The 22,394-nt window shown below is 40.6% G+C and overlaps 1 protein-coding gene across 1 annotated transcript; it reads left to right on the top strand.

Moving 5' to 3' along the window:
* Positions 1–1,918: 1,918 nt before the first annotated feature.
* Positions 1,919–19,467, top strand: vkorc1l1 (vitamin K epoxide reductase complex, subunit 1-like 1). The gene is made up of 3 exons (XM_062988550.1): positions 1,919–2,138; positions 13,333–13,442; positions 17,014–19,467. Exons 1-3 carry the CDS (start codon positions 1,948–1,950, stop codon positions 17,238–17,240), a joined length of 528 nt encoding a protein of 175 aa, XP_062844620.1. The 5' UTR covers positions 1,919–1,947; the 3' UTR covers positions 17,241–19,467.
* The last annotated feature ends 2,927 nt before the right edge of the window (positions 19,468–22,394 follow it).

Raw genomic sequence — 22,394 nt, 5'->3', positions numbered from 1 at the left:
TATTCAGACATATGTGGTCCAGTCAGTCAGAATGCCTGTATGTAAACATTTTTTATCATCTTGATATTCAAACTGGAACAGTAAGCACCATTAGTCTTCACAGGGTGGGATTGTGAAATCATGACAACGTGGCCTTTGTAGCATCTCTGCATGTTAGAAGCAATACAAATATTTTTCAGTTATTTCTTACTGCACTTATTCAGTTCTTAACTACTCAGCTAAAACTAACACGTTCTATATGACTGATTAAACTGTATGCATATCTGGTGGCTTCATAGTCACATAATAACAAATAAGTAGGTTCCTTCCATGTGAGGAGGGAGGAGGAACTCTACTGTTTATTCTAGTTTGGAGATATCCAATTCACATTTACATTTTGATGACACCTGTGGCATGTCATGACAACCTTGCTGGGCAAGTAATGCCACAGGCTAGCACATGCCTGTTTAGACATGTGTAAAGCTGCCCAACACTTATGTAGTCCAACCAAAGAACTTGAATGCATGGATGAACATGCTATGCTCACTGTAGGTCTCAACTTAAGTGCCTAAAAATACAGTTTCAATCAAACGTATATAACACAAATGTACAAAAATATCTGTTTTTTCAGCTGGTACACATTTTGTGACTCAACAAGGTTAAGATCTTGACCCTTGGTTTAAATATGCAGGTTACTTTAATGTAACAGGTTTGTGTTATAACATTTACATTTACGACATTTAGCAGACGCCTTTATCCAAAGCGACTTACATAACAGTTACAGTATACAGTCTGAGCAACTGAGGGTTAAGGGCCTTGCTCAAGGGCCCAACAGCAGCAACCTGGCAGTGGTGGGGCTTAAACCAGTGACCTTCTGAGTACTAGTTTAGTACCTTAATCACTAGGCTACAGCTATGCCTGTTATGCTATTCCACTATGTGTGCATTATATTTCACTTAGTTGTATTTTTTCTGTTTTTTTCCTGCTTTCATTCTGCTGTAACAAGTTAATTTCCCCAAGGTGATCAATAAAGTTGTAGCCTAGTGGTTAAGGTACTGGACTAGTAACCAGAAGGTCGCTGGTTCAAGCCTCACCAATGCCAGGTTGCTGCTGTTGGGCCCTTGAGCAAGGCCCTTAACCCTCAATTGCTCAGACTGTATACTGTCATTCTATTGTAAGGCGCTTTGGATAAAAGCATCTGCTAAATGCTGAAAATGTAAATGTAAATGATTCCGGTGGAAACCAATTCCACTGTGAACATGACCAGAATAATGCAGTGGTAAAACATGAAAATGGAATGTGTTTTCACCTTAAAGGTAAATTTTCATTCGGTCTTTTCTACCTGTGGCCATCAAACTCTATAATTCCTCCCTTAAAGTGTGACACTATGGTTCATCTGTGCAATATTCGTTATTCATATGTGCAATAATAATAATAATAATAATAAGAATAATAATGTAAGTATTTTAATTATGTGTGAAATAACTTTTTAACTTTATTTGCAAATTTTTCTTCTTCTTTTTTCTTTGTTTTAAATTATTACAGTGTTTATTCTTCTACATAAATGGGTACTACTGTAAGAACTGCAACTTCCCTCTGGGATCAATGAAGTATTTCTGATTCTGATTCACTGAGTGCTTCATCTTGGTTAAGCTCACAGTCAATTTAGGCACCACCTAGAAAACAAATACAGAAAATTATTTAATTATTCAGTCACAGAAAAATGTCAGTTGCAGAAATGATACAAATATCAAGACTGCTTGAAAACACACGTCCTTATCAAGAGTATGTCGATGTTTGAGCTCAGCTGTAACCGCAGGTCTGTATTTATACAGAGGAGTGTGCGCCCCCTACAGGCGGTGGGGAGGAGCGGCGGGTGGACACGCCCCTGCTCTTCCGCCGCTCTTCCACGTCTCCTCTCAGCTATGGTTCAGTAGGAGTGCGTGTGCGAGCAAGGCCGGGAAAAATATGGCGGCGCCCGTCTTGAGTGTTTCCACCCCTCGATGGGAAAGAATAGCCAGGTTGCTGGTCTGTCTGTTAGGAATTCTGCTCTCTTTATACGCGTTTCACGTGGAGAGGGAAAAATCCCGAGATGCGGATTACAGGGCCATGTGTGACCTGAGTTATTCTATCAGCTGTTCCAAAGTGTTCACCTCCAGGTAAGAAAATCAGCCAGACAGGCTAATCGGCTGCTTCTGTAAGCGCTTACTTTCATACTTAATAGTGTGTGTGTGTGAGTAGTATGATAGTTAAGCATGGGGACTCCTCACACACACACACACACACACACACACACACACACACACACTGTTTAGTATATGGGCAATATGCAGTTTTGAATATAACCCTCATTGTTTAATTGTGAGCTCAGTCTGGGTCAGGGTTCTCTGACTCTGTCAGCATATGTTTGCTTGTTTTGGTTCATTGTTATACAGGCTTGTGTGGACTGTAACAGACTAAGTGTTTCATTTTCTTTTTCGGAAAACTGTAAGCTAGAATAATAGTTAAATAGTTAAACTTATTGATACATGGCGGGAGCTAGCTAAAAGCTAACGAGTGTCTATTCAAGCAATCAAGGGCTGCGTCTCAATCCGCGTGCTACTCATTAAATACTACGCCAAGTGAGTAAGTTCCGTACTTGGCTATAGTACTAATTAGACACACTACTTAGTCCAGTGGTATGTTTTTAGGACAAAGCCCAACGTCCATCAAATCTACGCTATGAATCCTGACTCTTAGCTTTTTCATATTGTATTCTTTGTGTTTGTCTTTTATGGCGATTATTGCATTGTGACATTAGCTATCACCTTATTACTGGTGAATGTTTACAATTTTAACCGTGGAAGTAAATTTACTGTATTATTTCTGTTAGCAAAGAGGCTAGGAGTCGACCCCGAAAGAGTCGGTTCTGAGTTTTTGAGAATTGTGAGTCGAATCTAAAGCTCCCAAGCGCCAATGCTGTGAAGCTGATTCTGCTAATGGGTAACGCATTCGTCCACACATTATACAGTTTAAACATATTTACCATAAAAATAACAATGCAAATGTTATCTCTACGATACGATGAGTAAATATGAGTCCTTTTCAGTGAGCAGTTATCAAGACTCACTGCGCCTATCAGCAATAATTTAGGTAAATTAAATAAACTGTCTTTGACAGCTGTAAATCATAAAAGTACATCACATACTTTAAATATTTACTTTAGTAAAACTGTCATTTATTTCCTTTCCACCACTGTAGAGTAGAACAGCGAAAATATGTGAATTCTAATCTGAAGAATTTGATTTCAAACAATGGATCGGAATTGAATGAAGAGTCGATTCTTTTTTTTTCCTGAATCGAACAGCCAGCTTAGTTAGCATCTTAGCTGCACAGCCCAGCTGTAAAACGCGCCAGTTTTAAATCCTGAAATGTATAGAACGGTTTAATTTTGTGCCATTGTTTATTCAAAATGATTATTTAAAATGAGTCGGTTAGCCCACATCACTTCTGCAATACTCTAGAACTAAACATGACTTGTGCAGAGCTAACCTGGATTAGCTTTCACCAGCTGTCAGTGTGACGTTTCATCGTTTTGTTGCATTTCTGGCTGTTAACAGATTAATTAAACCAGTAAAACGTTAGCTTAGTTAGTAGTTTAAAGTGTTTATTTACTAGCATAAACGCCTGTGTTCACAATAACCCTTGACCCAGATGTGTTCATCTATGACTAGTGGAACTGTTACTGACGTGGAACTGTTAGCCACAACTGTAATCGACCAGATGTTTTCCTCCAGTTTAAAAGTCCTGGTCTGTTACAACTTTCTATTCTTGTTTATTGACATGAATAAAACAAACATCATAAGTTAAATGACTTAAATGTACTGCCTGAGTATTAGACTTGTTTAACCCCCTACACAATCAATACCTGTATAAGTGCCTGGTTATCTTTTTTAAACTTTAATTTCCTAATCATTCAAATTAGCAGATAATTATATTGTGATAATATCACCAGTGTAATTTTGGTCACATATTTTAGTCACACTTTCTATTGTTAGTTTAAAGACTGTGCATCCTGGGTCTGGTAGATTTACTGATGATCTGCAGCAGGATAGTACATATTTTTTTATGTATAAAGTCACTTCAGGTTTTCTTATTTCAAATGAGTTAAATTAATCAATTGGTGCAATGTTATTGTTACACATATCTTCCAGTAACATTAGTATAAATATGTAGACCAGATACATGCTCAAAAAATAGTTAATATTCTTAATAGTTCATATTCTTTTTACTTTCGACTCAGTGTTTTTCTTACCAGTACATATGAACCGACTCAAAAAGTCAAAAGTCAAAGTTTGCTTTATTGTCAATACTGCAATATGTACAGGACATACAGAGGATTGAAATGACATTACTCTCAGACCCATGGTGCAACACTAAACCTAAAATATATTGAAAAATATACAAATTGAAAAAACACACTAAATGAACTATATGAAAAATATAGCTCTTAGCTTAAAATATGAAAAATATAGGTCCTGATATTAACAACCGAGACAGTAAAGTGACATAATGCAGATTAAAGTCTTTGGGTATGACCAGTGGAATTATAACAGCAGTTCAAAGTGATGAGTGCGCAAACATTAAACAGTATATACTCTGTGTTTATACTAGGTCTTGATATGGTTGAATGACATCATCAAACCTGGGGAGAACATGACAACTTCTTACAGACTGTAATGCCAAGCCCTTATCTATGTTGCACGCATGCTGCCTGCTGCACCAATAACATGTTCACCTCCTTGAGTACTTCTATTTACGATGTGATTTGGTTTGAAAAGCAGCTGCTGTTATCAAGATGCTGAACAGTAGGACAGCTTTACTTTTATTATTACAGTTTTTTTTTACACAAAAGTGCATAATTGCACATTTTAAGTATCATATTGTCTAGCACTAGTTTTGGTTGTAATATAAACTTAGCTCACTGTTTTAAAGCAAAGTAAATCTACATGCAACAGGTTGAGAATGATTCTTGATGGCTGTTTTGTGTTCGGTTGTTCTCGGGTGTAAAAACCCTTGGGAAATTAGAGAAGGGTTCTTGTGCAAGGATTGGAGTCATGTGAAAAGCCCTGCTGAGCTTGACTTTTTCGTAAATCATATATGTGGGTTCATAGATAGAACTTGCCTTTTGTGTCCAGAGGGCTTTTATTTTAATATTCTCGACTTTCTTAAATGTGTCACCCTGCTTGTTACTGTAAGTTAATTTTGTACTTTAAAGCTTTAAGATGTAACTGATTATTATTCATATTCTGTTATTAAACATCATAGACCTGTTATGGAGTTATAAGTAAAGGCTTCTAAACTGCAGGAAATTAACTTAAATGCCCATTTTTGGACAGACAGCTTTGATTTTACAGTTATTTATTTGTTGGTTATTTGTAAATCATTAACATCCTTAGTAAAATGCTGTACGTCTACAGGAAGTCAGCATAAAAAGCACACTTGGAGAAGGAGGACACTTCCACTTCTGTTTGAGAAGTTGACCAGATAAAAATCTGTCACGTAAAGTGTCACTGAATGCTGAGTCAAACAGGGAAAGTGAGATTTCAGCAGTTACAATGGTGGACTAGTAATCACAAGGTCATCGGTTCAAGTTGGCCAAGTCACTGTTGTGCAATTAGCCCTCAGTTGCTTACATTGCACCCAGTCTCAACTGTGAGTCACTTTAGATAAGCGACTGTCAAAGAGCTCTGGTTATTGAACTGGTTCAGTTCGGGCTTTTTTGAACCGGCTTGCGTATCCACCAGTTTTTGGGAACCAAGCGTGCATCATCAACGGTAGGCGTTGTGCAACGGAAGTAAAGAGTACGGAGGTGACGGAGCGTGTAGATTACCTGTGAGCATTTGTGCTGTTGTTGCAGATGTTTGTGCAAAAAGCATCGATCAACTATTGGCGATAAGACGTAAAAGGCGACTCCATCCCTTGTGTTTGTCGCCATTGTTGCTTTCTCTTGTACATTCACATGAGAAGCTCCATAGGAAACAATGGCACAAAAGCGGTTTTGCAGCTTTTCATGTGAAAGCACCTTAACCTGTACAACTGGACACGCCCACAGATGACGTCACGCTAAAAAACCCTGGTATTCTTTGGTTCCAGCAGTTTGGAACCTCTTTTTTTGGTGGAAACACTCGAAACCGGTAAACTGGGGGCAGTTCCGCGTTCGTGGAAAAGAGATATGTATGTCCCAACCCCAAGGCTGAGTACCTTGGACTAGTCTTTAATAGGTTCTCAACTGGCTTAATTCATGTGCAAAACAGCATATTACTAAAACCGACAAGGTTAAGGTGTTATGTTGCTTCTGGTCTGATGACAGTCTGTGGTCTCCTATGCCAGCTCATCACAAAAGTCAGCCTTTCTCTGGTCTGCCGAGTTTAACGTGCATTCGTACTCCATACTGCCACAAAACCACTTCTGTTTCTAATCATTGTGCACAGTAGTTCTTCTGTTTATGATGTAAACTATGTCAACGCATAGAGACGGCACGGTGGCTCACGGCAAGATTCCCAGGTGGAGCGGTCCGGGTCCTTTCCGTGTGGAGTTTGCATGTTCTCCCCGTGTCTGCGTGGCTTTCCTTTGGGAGCTCCGGTTTCCTCCCACAGTCCAAAGACATGCAAGTAAGGTGAATTGGAGATAGAAAATTGTTTGTTTGTTTGTTTATTAGGATTTTAATGTCATGTTTTACACTTTGGTTACATACATGACAGGAACGGTAGTTACTCATTACACAATGTTCATCAGTTCACACGGTTATGTCGAACACAGTCATGGACAATTTAGTATCTCCAATTCACCTCACTTGCATGTCTTTGGACTGTAGGATGAAACCGGAGCACCCGGAGTAAACCCACGCAGACACGGGGCTAACATGCAAACTCCACACACAAAGGTCCTGGACCGCCCCACCTGGGGATCAAACCCAGGACCTTCGTGCTGTGAGGCGACAGTGCTAAGGAGCAGCAGCCGGATGCATTTTTGCCACCCACACATTGATGAGTGTGACGCCACCTAGCGTTGCATGCGGAGAGACACACCCTAAGGGCACTCTTCCTCATCTCTGTGCAGGCGCCACTAATCAGCCGGCAGAGGTCGTAATCGCATTCTGACAGAGAGAGACCCACATCCGGTTCTTTGTCCCGCCCCCCAACTGAGCAACCGGCCAATCGTTGCTCATACAGCCACTCGGCCTCGAACCGGTGAGGCAGACCTGGATTCGATGGATTCAGCTCTGGTTGCAGCGTGTCTTTTTACCGCTGCGCCACCTGAGCGGCGAGATTTACTCTGGGTGCTCCGGTTTCCTCCCACAGTCCAAAGACATGCAACTGAGGTGAATATGAGATACAAAATTGTCCATGACTGTGTTTGATATAACGTTGTGAACTGATGAACCTTGTGTAGTGAGTAACTACCGTTCCTGTCATGTATGTAACCAAAGTGTAAAACATGACGTTAAAATCCTAATAAATAGAATAAACATGTCAACGCATAAAATGAAATTTTTTTGTTTATATAAGGTCGTCGGCCTTCTTTTTCTGAATGAGTATGTTAACAGACAGCTGCTGTATGTGTCCCGATGGCTGGTGAGGATGATTCACAGATCAGCAGTCTGACTTCTCTGTACCTGCGGTGTGTCTGAGATGTGGAGCTCCTCTCTTTAATTCAAATCGAGCATCAGCTGTTGGAAATGAACCTAACGACCTTTTTAACCGACAGCATTTCTCGAACAATGACCACTGTCGGCTAGCGGTCATCTGGTCATTTAAGTCCCTAAACCAGAATGATTTGGACACTGGAACATCACATCGATTTGTGCTTGTTAAAGTAAATCATAAAATGTGCAGCAAATAAATGTCGGCGGTTAACGTTAAGCAGAATTGTCTGCTTGCTGTCGGGATTTCAATTCATGGCTTAGATTTAGGATGGGGTTTGTGTTGAGGGCTTTTTGTATGCCAGTCATGTCCTTGTACTTTCAGTAAATTGGCTTGTTACATGTGAGTTATTGTGATTACTGCTTTTTTTGTACACACACACTATCAAAAACCTTAAACAAACAATAGGGATGTAACGATACACTCTACCCACAATGCGATGATGTGATTCACGATACTGGGTTCACAATACGATTGTTTCTTTTTATTATTTCTCTTAAAAAAGAGATTTGTATTTTTTTAAAATTTTTTATTACATTTCCCCCCTTTTTCTCCCCCTTTAGCGCATCCAATTGTTCAATTTGCATCGTGCTTCCTCTCTGTCTATGCCAAACCCCCGCCCTGACCGAGGAGATCGAAGCTAACCCATATCCCCTCTGAAACATGAGCAGCAGCCGGATGCATCTTTGCCACCCGCACATTGATGAGTGTGACGCCACCTCATCTCTGTGCAGGCGCCACTAATCAGCCGGCAGACGTCGTAATCGCATTCTGACAGAGAGAGACCCACATCCGGTTCTTTGTCCCGCCCCCCAACTGAGCAACCGCCAATTGTTGCTCATACAGCCACTCAGCCTCGAACCGGTGAGGCAGAGCTGGATTCGACACGAGGTACTCAGAATCCAGCCCTGCTTGCAGCGTGTCTTTTTACCGCAGCGCCACCGGAGCGGCGAGATTTGTATTTGTGATTATCTTTTATTTATCTAAATAATGAATGGCTGAAAACCCCCGAATCTGGCAACCAGGCGTATAGCGCCAGTGACGTCAACCAGGCGAGGTGTATAGTGTCAGTGCCCTCTGCTGTTTAAAGTGAATATCGATTCATTTTACATGTCAAATCGATCGTGGAATTTTTGAATCGGTTATTGACTGTCTTGTGGTGCATCGTTACATCCCTAACACCAAAAAGTGTTTAGAAATTGGTTCTGCAACAACAAACACATGTTCTAGATCAGACTCTAAGAGCTAATAAACTGAGGTACAGTTCGTTCTAATACCTATAAGCTGAGCTGTTGTTGCTTCTAGACATTTTTATTAAACAATACCATTTACATTTTCAGCATTTAGCACACGCTTTTATCCAAAGTGTGACAGTGTACACCGATCAGGCATAACATTAAAACCACCTTGTTTCTAGACTCACTGTCCATTTTATCAGCTCTACTTACCACATAGAAGCACTAGTTCTACAATTACTGACTGTAGTCCATCTGTTTCTCTACATACTTTTTTAGCCTGCTTTCACCCTGTTCTTCAATGGTCAGGACCACCACAGAGCAGGTATTATTTAGGTGGTGGATCATTCTCAGCACTGCAGTGACACTGACATGGTGGTGGTGTGTTGGTGTGTGTTGTGCTGGTATGAGTGGATCAGACACAGCAGCGCTGATGGAGTTTTTAAACACCTTACTGTCACTGCTGGACTGAGAATAGTCCACCAACCAAAAATATCCATCCAACAGCACCCCGTGGGCAGCGTCCTGTGACCACTGATGAAGGTCTACAAGATGACCAATTCAAACAACAGTAATAGCTAAACGATCGTCTCTGACTTTGCATCTACAAGGTGGACCAACTAGGTAGGAGTGTCTAATAGAGTGAACAGTGAGTGGACACAGTATTTAAAAACTCCAGCAGCGCTGCTGTGTCTGATTCACTCATACCAGCACAACACACACTAACACACCACCACCATGTGAGTGTCACTGCAGTGCTGATGTTATGGTTAAAACCATGTTTTGGCTGATCGGTGTATTGTCTAAGCAATTGGGGGTTAAGGGCTTGCTTAAGGGCCCAACAGTGGCAACCTGACTGGTGGGGCTTGAACCAGTGACTTTTCGGTTACTAGTCCAGTTCCAACTGCCTTGGACACCAACATTACACCATGATACCAACATTAGCAGTTCGCTGGTGCTGCTCTAACAGGCCTAATATTTGGTAAACTGGCTGGTTAGAGTGGTAGCATCCTATATAACTGCTATGGTCCACAAAAATTGCATATTACAATGGAATAGGCTTATTTCACTGTCTGTGACAGTTTATATGGCTGCGAATTAGGTAGGACCTTATCTATAATCCTTGTTATGAGTTATTTGTTGTGCTTAATCACGTTGTGCTTGTTTAGTAGCTCATTAAATTATGAGGAACAGTGGGACTGATCTAAATGCTGGTGCTAATATCTTTGCACATTTATGATGATGTAGAGCGGCCCATTAGCTTTCCTGTCAGCAGTTCGTATTAGCTAATTTGATTACTGGTGCCCACTTTGCTCCCTGCCAACTTCTCCTCAGGTGAGTATGGAACTAAGATACAGAAGATAAGGCTGATAAGGCTTATCTTTATTTTTTTCCTGTTATTAAACGGGCTATTCAGGCATCATCAGGCCATTAGCCGTACCATATAGATTTGGAGCCGGTTCATAGGATTAAAGTGTCTAAAGTTCATCTTTACCCGAGTAGTGGCATGATTTTTCTGCTGGGAGGGGAGTAGAGGAATGCAGGACTGGTTTCATCACTCAGAATCTGTCCCGTGAGGTTATTCCAAAGCCGGGCTATAGGTTTCTAAAGCTCTGACACTTCCATAGAAACTACATTTCCATTATACTCAGTTGAATCCTGATTCTAAGGCTGTTTAACCAATTAAATCTTGCATTTTTTTTAGTTATATACCGCTGTAGTGTGGAGGTGTAAATACATTCAGGATGTTCTGAGTCAGACCGCTTTATGGTGCACAAGCCTGTGATGGAGCAAAGTTATCCTGCTTTTAATAATATAGATGTGTTTGGTTTTTTTAATCAAACACTGGTGATTGCATTGTTGTCAGCTGGGCAGGGATGATAAAACACTGCTACCGTGTGCCCTACTGCTCTACTGCGGCTTCACTTCAGACCTTGGAAGGCCGTGACTAACACTCACCCTAGCGCGTCCAATTATCCAATTTTGCATCGTGCTTCCTCTCTGCCTATGCCGAACCCTGCCCTGACCGTGGAGATCGAAGCTAACCCACATCCCCTCCGACATATGAGCAGCAAGCCGGATGCATTTTAGCCACCCACACCTTGATGAGTGTTGCGCCACCTAGCGTTGCATGCGGAGAGACACATCCTAAGAGCACTCCTTCCTCATCTCTGTGTGGCCGCCTCTAATCAGCCAGCAGAGGTCGGAGAGAGACCCACATCCGGCTCTTTGTCCCGCCCCCCCAACTGAACAACAGGCCAATCGTTGTTCATGTTGCCACTCAGCCTCGAGCCGGTAAGGCAGAGCTGGATTCGAAACCGTGCATTCGAAATCCAGCTCTGGTTGCAGCGTGTGCTTTTCACCGCTGCGCCACCTGAGCGGCCTAACACTCACCCTGTTTGATGTGTGCAGTTGCCTATTCCTTCTTTTCACCTGTACAGGACAGATTCATGGGGGGAGCCGTGTTGCTTACGGAGAGTCATGCACTGTTCTCTGTTCCCTCAGGCCATGGCTACGCGGTGGACAAGTATGTACTGGTGCTCGGCCTGTTGGTAGCACAGCTGAAATTCGGGCTTTAAGACTTTGAAATGTCAGCTCTGGTGTACTAGTATGATTTCCCCCTGCGCCCCTGAGAGTCCACCCGGTGTTTCATTGTGACCTGCAGATGGAACAGAGTCAGTACGTTATTTTCTGAGTTTATTGAAATACAGTATGTTGTATTTCATCATTTCTTTGGTATGAAAAATATTTTGTCATTGACCTTGTGGCTTTCTCAGAGGTCATTTTGCAACCCAATTTGTGGTTCTGACACCCAGGATAAAAACCTTTTGTGTAAATTATATATTTAAATAAGTAGCTTCATGGTGCATCAGACAGTGTAAGTGCTGATGTAAATGTTTTGTCATTATAGAGAAGAAAATAAGAGTGTGAGCAAATGACCACCAAAAGCATTTGTCAGTTTTATAACAAGGGAAAATGTGCTTAATTTCATGGACCATGTTTTTCAGAAATCACAGATTCTACAGATTTTTAAAGAAGTGTCACATTTCACAGCAGTCATTAAATTACACTCATAAATTGAAGCTACAATACACAGCACAGCTGCCTTAACAGGTTGACTAACCCTAGAACATCCAGCAACAGCCTCAAAGGTTTTGACACACCCCCTTCCTGCGTCCACAGAATCGTGGACATTTTGACTAACCAATTGCTAACTGAATTGCTGTAGGATTGCTAGTGTAACAGACTTTTCTGTGGTGTAGTGTGCTGACTGTTTTTTTATGCATTTTCTCCCCAATTTCCCCCTGATTTAGCGCACTCAATTTTTGTCTTCCGCTGCTGAGAGATACCAGATTGCATCCAAGGAGAGCACGTCGCTGTACACGCCTCTTCCTACACGTGTACAGCCCTCCTCTTCTCGCCCCTGCATTCTGCACAGGCGTCTCTTCCGTCAATCAGGGTCCTTACACAGCGTATGAAGACCCACCCACCCACACATAGTCCGGCCCCCACCCTGCAGATACGGTGGCCAATTAGTATCTGCTGCAGGCACTGCCAATTATGGCCGCCAGATGGCACCAAGCCGACCGTAGGCAACACCGAGTTTCGAACCAAGGAGTTCAGAAACTCGGTGCTGGTGTGCTAGCGGAATATCCCGCTGTGCCACCTGGGCGCTTGTGTGCTGACAATGTCTGACTTGTGTTTACGTATTGAGTGCATTTTGTCCTTTTGGGGATTCCATAATCAATGGAAAAGTGAGCTTCCCTACACACGTGATCATCTCTTTGTAGTCTGTTCTGCGCTGCAAAAGAACAAGCCAGTAAAGTATTAAGCTCCCTAAGGTTAGTCTACGTAGAGTTTATTTCTTACTTTATAAACTCAGCAAACTCTGAAGACTCTCGGTTACACTAGGTCCGCCCTATAGTGGAAATTAACCAGTAAAGACGAGGCACTTGACAAATGTTAAATCGCTAAACGCAAATCTTACATTTTGAATTTCACAGCAAATTGCATATTACACTGGAAAAGACTCATTTCACGACCAGTGATGTGATTTTTTTACAGCCGTGAATTAGGTAGGACCTTAATAATAAGATTAATATGATGCAGAACACTGACTACCGCTTCAACAATGTTTAACAAAGTGCTGTAATGCACTGTTATAAATTATTTCCTCTTACATTGAGGTTAATATTATATTTCAAAATGCTGCAGGGCGAATACTGTCCTATTTGCAAGAGTAAATGAAACAAATGCTTGCCTATTATCTTGTGACTTCTAATTAGGTCAAAGCTTCACTTTCTGCACATCATATTCACACAAGTGAAATCATTAATGATCTCGCCAACACTTAGATCTCTAATCTTGCTTTCTCTAAAGTTGTTTCTTTCTTTTAAAACAAGGCTTTGTTTTCCTCCTCTTTCTTTTTCTAGATGGGGTCGAGGATTCGGACTGTTGGGATCTATCTTCGGTAACAGCAGTGCATTAAACCAGCCAAACAGTGTCTATGGACTACTCTTTTATGTCTTTCAGCTGTTACTGGGTAAGAATTTGACACCATGTTTTTGTGCAAGTGTAGACAGTGACTGGTGTTGCTAAATAGTTAACTTTTTAGAGGTTCAGTCTGCTTTACACCTCATTCCAGGGCTAGATTCCTCAACTTAATCTCTCACCCTTGGCCATAAAAAGAACTATTTTAGGAACTTGAGTAATGCTTCAGGCTTTTCAGTTCACGTCTTGGCTACACCTAGTTCTAACAGGTGTCTAAAATCATTTATCTAAAATAAATTGTGTGCGTCAGTAGCCTGCCTTAACCGCACTGAACCAGGCCTTCTCGTGCAATATCAGTCCTGATTTTACAAATGCTATTTTGACTGAATGGACATAAATTCCCAATGACATGATCCAATACATTAAGGAAAGCTTGCCCAAAAGAGTGGAGGCTGTTATAGTTGCAAAGTGGGGCAACTTTAAAAATGTATTAATGTCTATAGTTTTGCAATAGCATGTCCAACAGGGCGGCACCGTGGCTCGGTCCTGGGTTTGATTCCCAGGTGGGGCGGTCTGGTTTCTTTCTGTGTGGAGTTTGTATGTTCTCCCCGTGTCTGTGTGGGTTTTCTCTCGGGAGCTCCGGTTTCCTCCCACAGTCGAAAGACATGCAATCAGGTGAACTGGAGATACAGAATTGTCTATGACTGTGTTCGATATTAAAAGACTTGATCTGACGAATCTTGTGTAACCAGTAACGACCTGTTCTGTCATGAATGTAACCAAAGTGTGTAAAATGTAACATTAAAATCCTAATAAATAAATAAATAACCGCACTGAACACCTTTGGGATGAATTGGAACATCGATTGCAAGCCAGGACTTCTCGTCCAATATTTACATTTACATTTTTGGCATTTAGCAGATGCTTTTATCCAAAGCGACTTACATTACTGAGACAGTATACTGTCTAAGCAATTGAGAGTTAGGGGCCTTGCTCAAGGGCCCAACAGTGGCGACCTGGCAGTGGTGGGGCTTGAACCAGCAACCTTTTGATTAGTAGTGTAATACCTTAACTGCTAGGCTACAACTGCCCATACCACAATATCAGTCCTAATTTTACAAATGCTATTTTGACTAAATGGACAAAAATTCTCAATTACATGATCCAATACATTGTGGAAAGCTTGCCCAAAAGAGTGTAGGCTGTTATGGCTGCAAAGTGGGGCAACTTTATATTAATGTCTATTTCTTTGCTAATTGTTAAGATGTCTATAGTTTTAGTGGTATGTCCAAGATGTTGATGGTCAGGTGTCCACATTGTTGGATATATTGAGTGCTTCAATAAACTTGTTTTATGGCAGTTGTGGCTGGTTGCCACTGTTGGGCTCTTGAGCAAGGCCCTTAACACTGAATTGCTTAGACTGTATAATGGACAAAAGCATCTGCTTAATGCCAGAAACGTGAATGTAAATTCTGTCATGGAAAATGAAAGTCTTTTATCAGAGAGTTGTTTTAATCAGCGATGTTAGTCATCAGTTTTCTGATGAATAGGAAACATGATCTATGCCTTTTAATCCTGGCACAGCAAAGCAGACAACAGGTTGTGTGTGTTAGGAAGGCTGGCAGGCAGGCAGGAAGGAAGGCAGAGGAAGGGTTATTGGCATCCCCAGTTCGACACATTTCTATCCCTTAAGTTGAAAAATGAAGTGACTCCAAAACCATTTGTCCGCTAATTTTCTGGCTAGCATATCAGTCAAGCCGCCTGCATAAAACATTCAAGTGATGTCAGTCCCGTCCTGTGCTTTCCTTCTAGAGATGACTCACCTGTTCTTGGCACTGTTTATTTCTATTTATCTGTCTTATTCCTCTCCTGAGAATTGTGGGAAATCTGCTGACTCAGCATCTCCTACATGTTGCATTTTAAAGCCCATCAGCCCACAGGTTACCCAGACCTTGACTCTCTAACACAGCACTCTTTCATCTAGGTGTTTTGTCTGATTACAACCACTTTGCAAGTGTATAACCCCCAAGCTGTCAGTAGTTGTTCTCCTATATGTCACTTCATCAAAGTCTTACCAATTTATAGTTGGGTTAAGTTTTACAATTGAGATGATTGAGGGGGCTGCAACAAATGATTACTAAATATTCAGTTTATTTTTTTTAATGCACTTTGACCTCTTTTTACCAAATATGGCACTTTAAAAAAAAAAATGAAATGCTTAAATATTGTGATTTCTGAATCAATTCTACATTCATCCATTGTGTGCTAAGTAACCATTGTGTAACCTGTAATTATGTCCTGTCATGAATGTAACCAAAGTGTGAAAAACATGATGTTAAAATCCCAATAAAAAAATAAATATTTTGAATCATTAAAGTAGAGCTATTTTTTTTCTACATTACTAGCATTAAACAGTGAAGCAAATGTTGCACTCGATACCGATAGGCATAAAAAATGTGTGAGCTTTCTTGGTCACATTGTCTTTTCACTCATAACCACAACGTCTGTCCTTCTGTCTGTATTGATATATGAATAGCATGACATGAAAGGAGAATGCCAAAGCGACTGTGTTTACTTGGGTGTTAAGCAGACTGGAGGAAAGGTTAAAATGTTTATCAATGCTTATTATGTTTTACCTTCCTAAACAAAATGCTAAATGCATTTATGTTTTCGACCAAAAAATTAAAACTCAAGGTTTAACAAATGCTGTCATATTTTTAACACTAATATTTTAAGCCTGTTTGTGCTAATGAACCCATAAAACAAGCAGATGATTTGGGCAAAAAAAAAAAAAAACCATTTGATTTAGGATGTAATAATCAGATGTTGGGTGTCTAAAAATATAGCATTTGGACTATGAGTCAGTCTGAAAACCTAGTGAGCTGCCTTGCTGCTCACTTCGTACCGTACTGTAGAGAGGATTCTACAGTAATAAGACATCAAACTAAATAATCATAAGGCAGATTATTTAGATGCACTAGTTAGACAGGGATTACGTCACCGCAGTTTTCGCTTACTAAGCTAACACAGTTAGCCTCAGGCCATTCAAAACAATAGGCTGAGGTAAAAAGATGACACTTGTACACCTTTGTACAAATTAAAAATCAGTGGGAATTTATTTACATTTGAAAAGAACTTCATTCGTTGCTCCGCCTTCGTCTGGCATATTTGAAATCTTTGGCGAGAAAAGTTGTGCCGCACAGAATGCTGGGATTGCCTTCACTGCTCCTTGGTTATTTAGTCACTTTAATAGTTTTGAATTAAGGCACCTCAGTAGACAGCTTTTTAAGGTATCTAAGAATTAAGAGGCGCATAGGATGACATAAAATACGTCTATGTAGAAAGATCAAAGAAATACGGCTATGTAGGTTTTCAGACTCTATATGTCCAAAAACGTTTTAATGTGGAGTTGCAAATTGTTTATGGATGATGCTATGAATAGAGCGGGACATTTTCTAAACTGTTGGCACAAAGTGTGAAGCTCATTGTCTATTTGATATGCTTGTATACACCTGTTACTAATGGATGTGTGTGAAGTTTCTGAGTAATAAAGGGTTTTGACAGTTTTGGTGTATGGTGTACTGTAGAAGAGATTGCTAACTGATTCGTGCTGTGTTTTCTAGGTTTGACCGCAAGTGCGATGGCGGCGCTGATCCTCATGACCACGTCCATCGTATCAGTGATAGGCTCGCTCTACCTGGCCTACATCCTCTACTTTGTCCTGAAAGACTTCTGCATCATCTGCATCACCACATACGTACTGAACTTTATTCTGCTTGTGCTCAACTACAAGCGACTGGTGTATTTAAACGAGGCCTGGAAGCAACAGCTTCCAGTCAAGAATGACTAACTGAAAACAGAGAACAGAATGAACGGGAGAATAAATGAAAAGACCTCTGAATGTTAGATCTGCCACCGGGAGACCTTGCTTCCAAACTCATGTTTGTTCTGCATACGTGTACAAATAAAAATCCACAATCTGAAGAAAATCAAATCCTAGGGCCACCGATCACAAGTTCGTTTCCATTTACTAAGGAAGGAACTAATAATGGCTTTCGTCCACTTTCATTATTTTTTCTTGCTCGTGAGAAATGGGGCCGACAGGAGACGAGTCAAAAAAATAAACGTGGCACTGTTCCGAATATGGACAGAGGACATCCTGTGAAGAGAGAAATCGTAGAAAAGTCAGACTTGTCTGATATGGTGCTTACTTGAATTCAGCAGAAGTCTTGTTCTTTTAGAGCTGTACAGCCAACCGAGTTATAATCTTTTAAGAGAAGTGCATGATGATGAGGTTTATGTACGGGTCGCAGAAAGAAATTCCATTACAAGACACAGAAAGGACAGTAACTGTTAAGAAACAAAAACCAATTCTAATATTTTTATGTTTACATATTTGTTTCTTTATGAATAGGACCACTAATTTTAAAATAGGGAGAAGAGAGGGAGACATGTGGATGTTTGTGTGTAGATCAGAATTATTGTTCCATTAACTTTTTTTCCATTTGTTTTTTTTCTATGTTGTAACGTTTTACATTTTTCAGTCTCTCCAGGATCTTGCAGCCAATGTTTGTGACTAAAACGCTCGACTTTGCAGCAGCACCAGCTTTTCCTGTTCTATGCTCTATTTATTTATTTTTCTGGAAAAGGGGGAGGGGGCGTTACAACTAAACTGTAGAAATGTGTGATAATGACCTTTGCCAGTGGTCTTTGGGAAGTTGTGAGTCTGAGTGCTGATGTATGCTGTAAGTCATTCATGATTGGTGGGTAGCACTGTCACCTTACATCATCCCAAGGTCCTGGGGTTGATTCCCAGGTGGAGCAAACCAGGTCCTTTCTGTGTGGAGTTTGCATGTTCTCCCTGAGTCTGTGTGGGTTTCCTCCGGGAGCTCCGGTTTCCGGTTTCCTCCCACAGTCCAAAGACATCCAAGTGAGGTGAATTGGAGACGTAAAGTTGTCCAACTGATGAATCTTGTGTAACCAGTAACTACCTGTCCTGTCATGAATGTGTAAAATATGATGTGAAGGGCGGCACGGTGGCTAAGTGGATAGCACTGTCGCCTCACAGCAAGAGGATACTGGGTTCGATCCCCAGGTGGGGCGGTCCAGGTCCTTTCATGAGTTTGCATGTTCTCCTCGTGTCCGTGTGGGTTTCCTTCAGGTGCTCCGGTTTCCTCCCACAGTCCAAAGACGTGCAAGTGAGGTGAATTGGAGATACCATGACCCCTGTCCACCAGTATTGTTGAAGAAGTGTTCACCTTGGTAATGGGAGGCTGCAAGTTTGAGCGCCCAACTCGCTATGCTCTATCCATCCATGGCCATTTGCTCACCTGCCAATTTCAGGTGTAAAGATGAGAACTTGCTGACCATCTAAATCAGGAATGCAAAGTAAAATATTTTAGACATTCTTTTCAGTTGTGACTTTCATTTGTGCTCCAGAACAGTGTTGCATTGCATACAAAATAGGTCTCTTGCTTTAAGGTACCAGAAACATTTATTTGTGAAAAATAAAGGTTAACCACATGCTTACAATGATTGTAGAAGCACCTTTGATCAATGTATCCGTTTAGCTTGGAGAAATTGCATTAATGAGCAATTGAGATTCCTGGTGGGACTGATGTTTGTTTCAGGATGTAAACGGGACTAAGTACAGATTTGTTATCTTTTGAACTTCTTCTTTAATCATGTTGTAGATCTGCACCATGCATTCATGTTCCACTTTTTACCTATGATTTATCAGGCACCCATTATGTGTAGTCTAACTCTGTTATAGTCATTTGTTTTAATAGTATTATTATTATTTTTTGGGGATTGAAGTCCTCGGTCAGGGCTCAGTATTTGGGAAAGCCGAAGTTCACAGTAATGGAAAGACTGACTTTGTGAATGAGCTCGGAACACAGCTGGTCCTTCTCTCCACCTCGCCGAGAGGGCTCATCAGACAAACTCCACTACTGTATCTTTTGTAAATAATCTTGTATGTCAGCATTTCTGTTCACATGGTAATATTCACTAGAAAATAATGTGCCTCAACATTTTTTTGTCCTTTACTGTGTTGTACTTAAAAGTATTTCATTGTCCATCTTGTTTCCTTGTGTGTTAGTGTTTTCTACTGGAGATGCACCGATCCATCTCATGTAACCGATTCTGTGACAGTCACATTTACACTTGCACACACACATGGCGAAAGTAAGCAGTGGATGAACAACTCCGAAAACATTCAAAACAACAAATTTAATAAGACAGCTTTAATCAAACAGCATCACCATGCTGAGTATGATGAATTTAACACAGTGAATAAAGGCAAAAACTTTAAAGCTAGTGGGCATAATTGGCAGTGCCTGCAGGTAGGGGTGACCGGAATATTTAGCCGGGATGACCGGAATATGACCGGGCGGGGTCTTCAAACGCTGTGTAAGGACCCTGATTGGTGAGTAGAGAAAAAGGGTTTCGCTAAGGGCTGTGCGCGGGTCGTAGGAGGTGTGAGCAGCAATATACCCACCTCGACTGCAAGAAATCGGGGATCCCCCAGCAGCGGAAGACAAACTGACTACGTAAAAATTGGGAGAAAAAACGCACACATATATATACACGTATATACAGTATATACTATATATATATATTTTTTTATTTATTTTATTTTTTTTTAATGCATTTTCTCCCAAATCTTACCCAGTTGCAGTATGCTTCTTCTCTACTGGTGCTGACCCCCACCCTGTTCGAGGAGAATTCACTGACACATACACAGTAGCCGACTGCATCTTTTCACCTGCACGAGGCGAGTTCATATGCGGATCAGCCTTGTGCACGGAGAGCCACACCCTGATTAACGCATTATCCCTTGTCTATGTGCAGACGTCATCAGCCAGCAGAGGTCGTAATTGCATCAGTTATGAGGTCCCTATCCGGCTCCCTTCCTGGATGAACAACAGCCAAACGTTGTTCATATAGACGCCCAGCCCAGACGCATGGCAGAGCTGAGATTCGATACGATGTATTAAAAATCCCAGCTCTGGTGTGCTAGCATATTTTATCGCTGCGCCACCTGAGCGGCTTGTTTTAGCTTTTTCTGGAACGTGCTTAAATTATGGCATAGTGTTCCTGTAGCAAGTTTAAGTTGGCTGCTTGTCTTTGATAGAAAGGTTTAAAAGGAGTGTAATTCTTTTACATGGCCAGCTGAAAACAAATCTGGCTTTGTTTAATTAGCTAAAATTGGTAGTAATGATTAATTAACCGGTTGGTTAGGTAACTAATGATGCGTTCACTGTTTTAAGTTTTACAAAGCATATTCAAACCATACTTTTAATTTCTTTTTATGTAATATTACGCTTTAGTTAATGTTCCAAAAGCACATTATTTGTACACCACTGACGTTTCAATGATTTAAATCCAGCAGCAAATAGATAAAAAGTCCTACATTTGTCAGTGTTTATTAGGCTGGTAAAAATCTGTCAGTAATAGAACTTTGTGTCCTTGGAGGCATTTAAACACCAAAACTGTATTGTCTACAGTCGAGCTCTGACTATTTAAACAGGAAAAATCAGATGATTTTTCTAATCATAAGACTTTAAACCTGTTTACATCTTGTTTCAGGCATATTTTCTTTTGCACTCCTCCCTCTTGTTCTGCTGGGCTTCCTGAGTGCTCCGTTTCATGCATTTTGCATCATTCTTGTTTAGTAATTAAAGCCAGTGATTTTTCTGAGCCATATAAATAGGGTTGATTTTACCCCCCAAAAGTATATAAAATAGTGGTCTGCTTGCCAAGCTCAGACAGGAAAACCAAACTGTCACCTTATGCAGAATAGCAGAAATGTTCAGCACTGGGAACAGATCTGACAGGAATCTGCTGGAAAAGCTGCTGGAACACCCAAAAGATAACCTGTTTTAAAATCAGTACCTTAAAGTTTAAGTTCTTATCTAATTACATGGACAAAGAAAAAGCAAGAAGAAGAAAGTTGCAGACTGACATGATAAGTGTAGTCAAATATGTGCTTCTGGTTTGTCAGATTTAAATGTAATTAATCTATCACTAGTACAATACCTAAGTATCAGGTTTCTAATACAGTGGCATCTTGAAACTCAAAGTCCATTGGTTCTGGGAGTGGCGTCGAGTTTAAAGGTATTTTTTCCCATAAGGATGTATGGGAAACCTGTTAATGCGTTTCATGGTCCCGTGGAACTGCATATATTTTAGGCTAATGTTAAAAATGGGGTTGTTTCTGATAATTATACACTGAAAATAACACAAATATAATATAAAAACACTGAAATACAATTAAAAACAGTTAAAAATCAATAAAAAAAATACAATAATCGCTCAACACAATTGTCGATCTTTAAAAACATTGTTTTAATTTTTTTTTTTTTAATGATAAGCGTTTTAGACTCTCGGAAAAGCTGATTCTTACAATTTCTCAGAACCTCGAGCTATAACACAAGTTTAAAAGTGAAACAGTGAGAAAAATCCAGATAAACACAGATACATGTGGAGCTTTCAGAGTGGATCTGACTGTTATTCCACACAAATGCAGATTCGTCTCATATTCCGTGATGTTTCACCACACCGCTCAAGCTAAGCATCGCACATACCTTACAAACTATCTTTAAAACTCGACGCCCTTCGTCGAGAAATTTGTACACTTAAATTCAGTTTCCAATGACCATCCAAATGACCATTTAAGGGAAACTGAATTTAAGTGTACGAATTTCTCGACGAAGGGCGTCGAGTTTTAAAGATAGAGTTTAGGGGACGTTGAGTTACAAGGTAACACTGAATTTCTTTTTCTTCAAGCAGTGCAGCTACTAGTGTTGGTGTCGCACAGCTTTAGAGTCCTGGGTATCTGGGATCACTCGGTACTTCCAATCACATTGTTCACCTCTTCCCATGTTTATTTTGAGTTCCTTTTCACATCCTCTATGCAGAAGGTGGAGTGTAACTGACTGGCTTTGTTCATGGTGTTTCCCACCCTGACTGCTCTATTACCCTCAACAGGATAAAGCAATTA

Source organism: Trichomycterus rosablanca, chromosome 26 (assembly GCF_030014385.1).
Source record: "Trichomycterus rosablanca isolate fTriRos1 chromosome 26, fTriRos1.hap1, whole genome shotgun sequence".
NCBI lineage: Eukaryota > Metazoa > Chordata > Actinopteri > Siluriformes > Trichomycteridae > Trichomycterus > Trichomycterus rosablanca.
The sequence above is the reverse complement of the archived record's forward strand: the minus strand, read 5'-3'. Positions and strand labels throughout refer to the sequence as shown.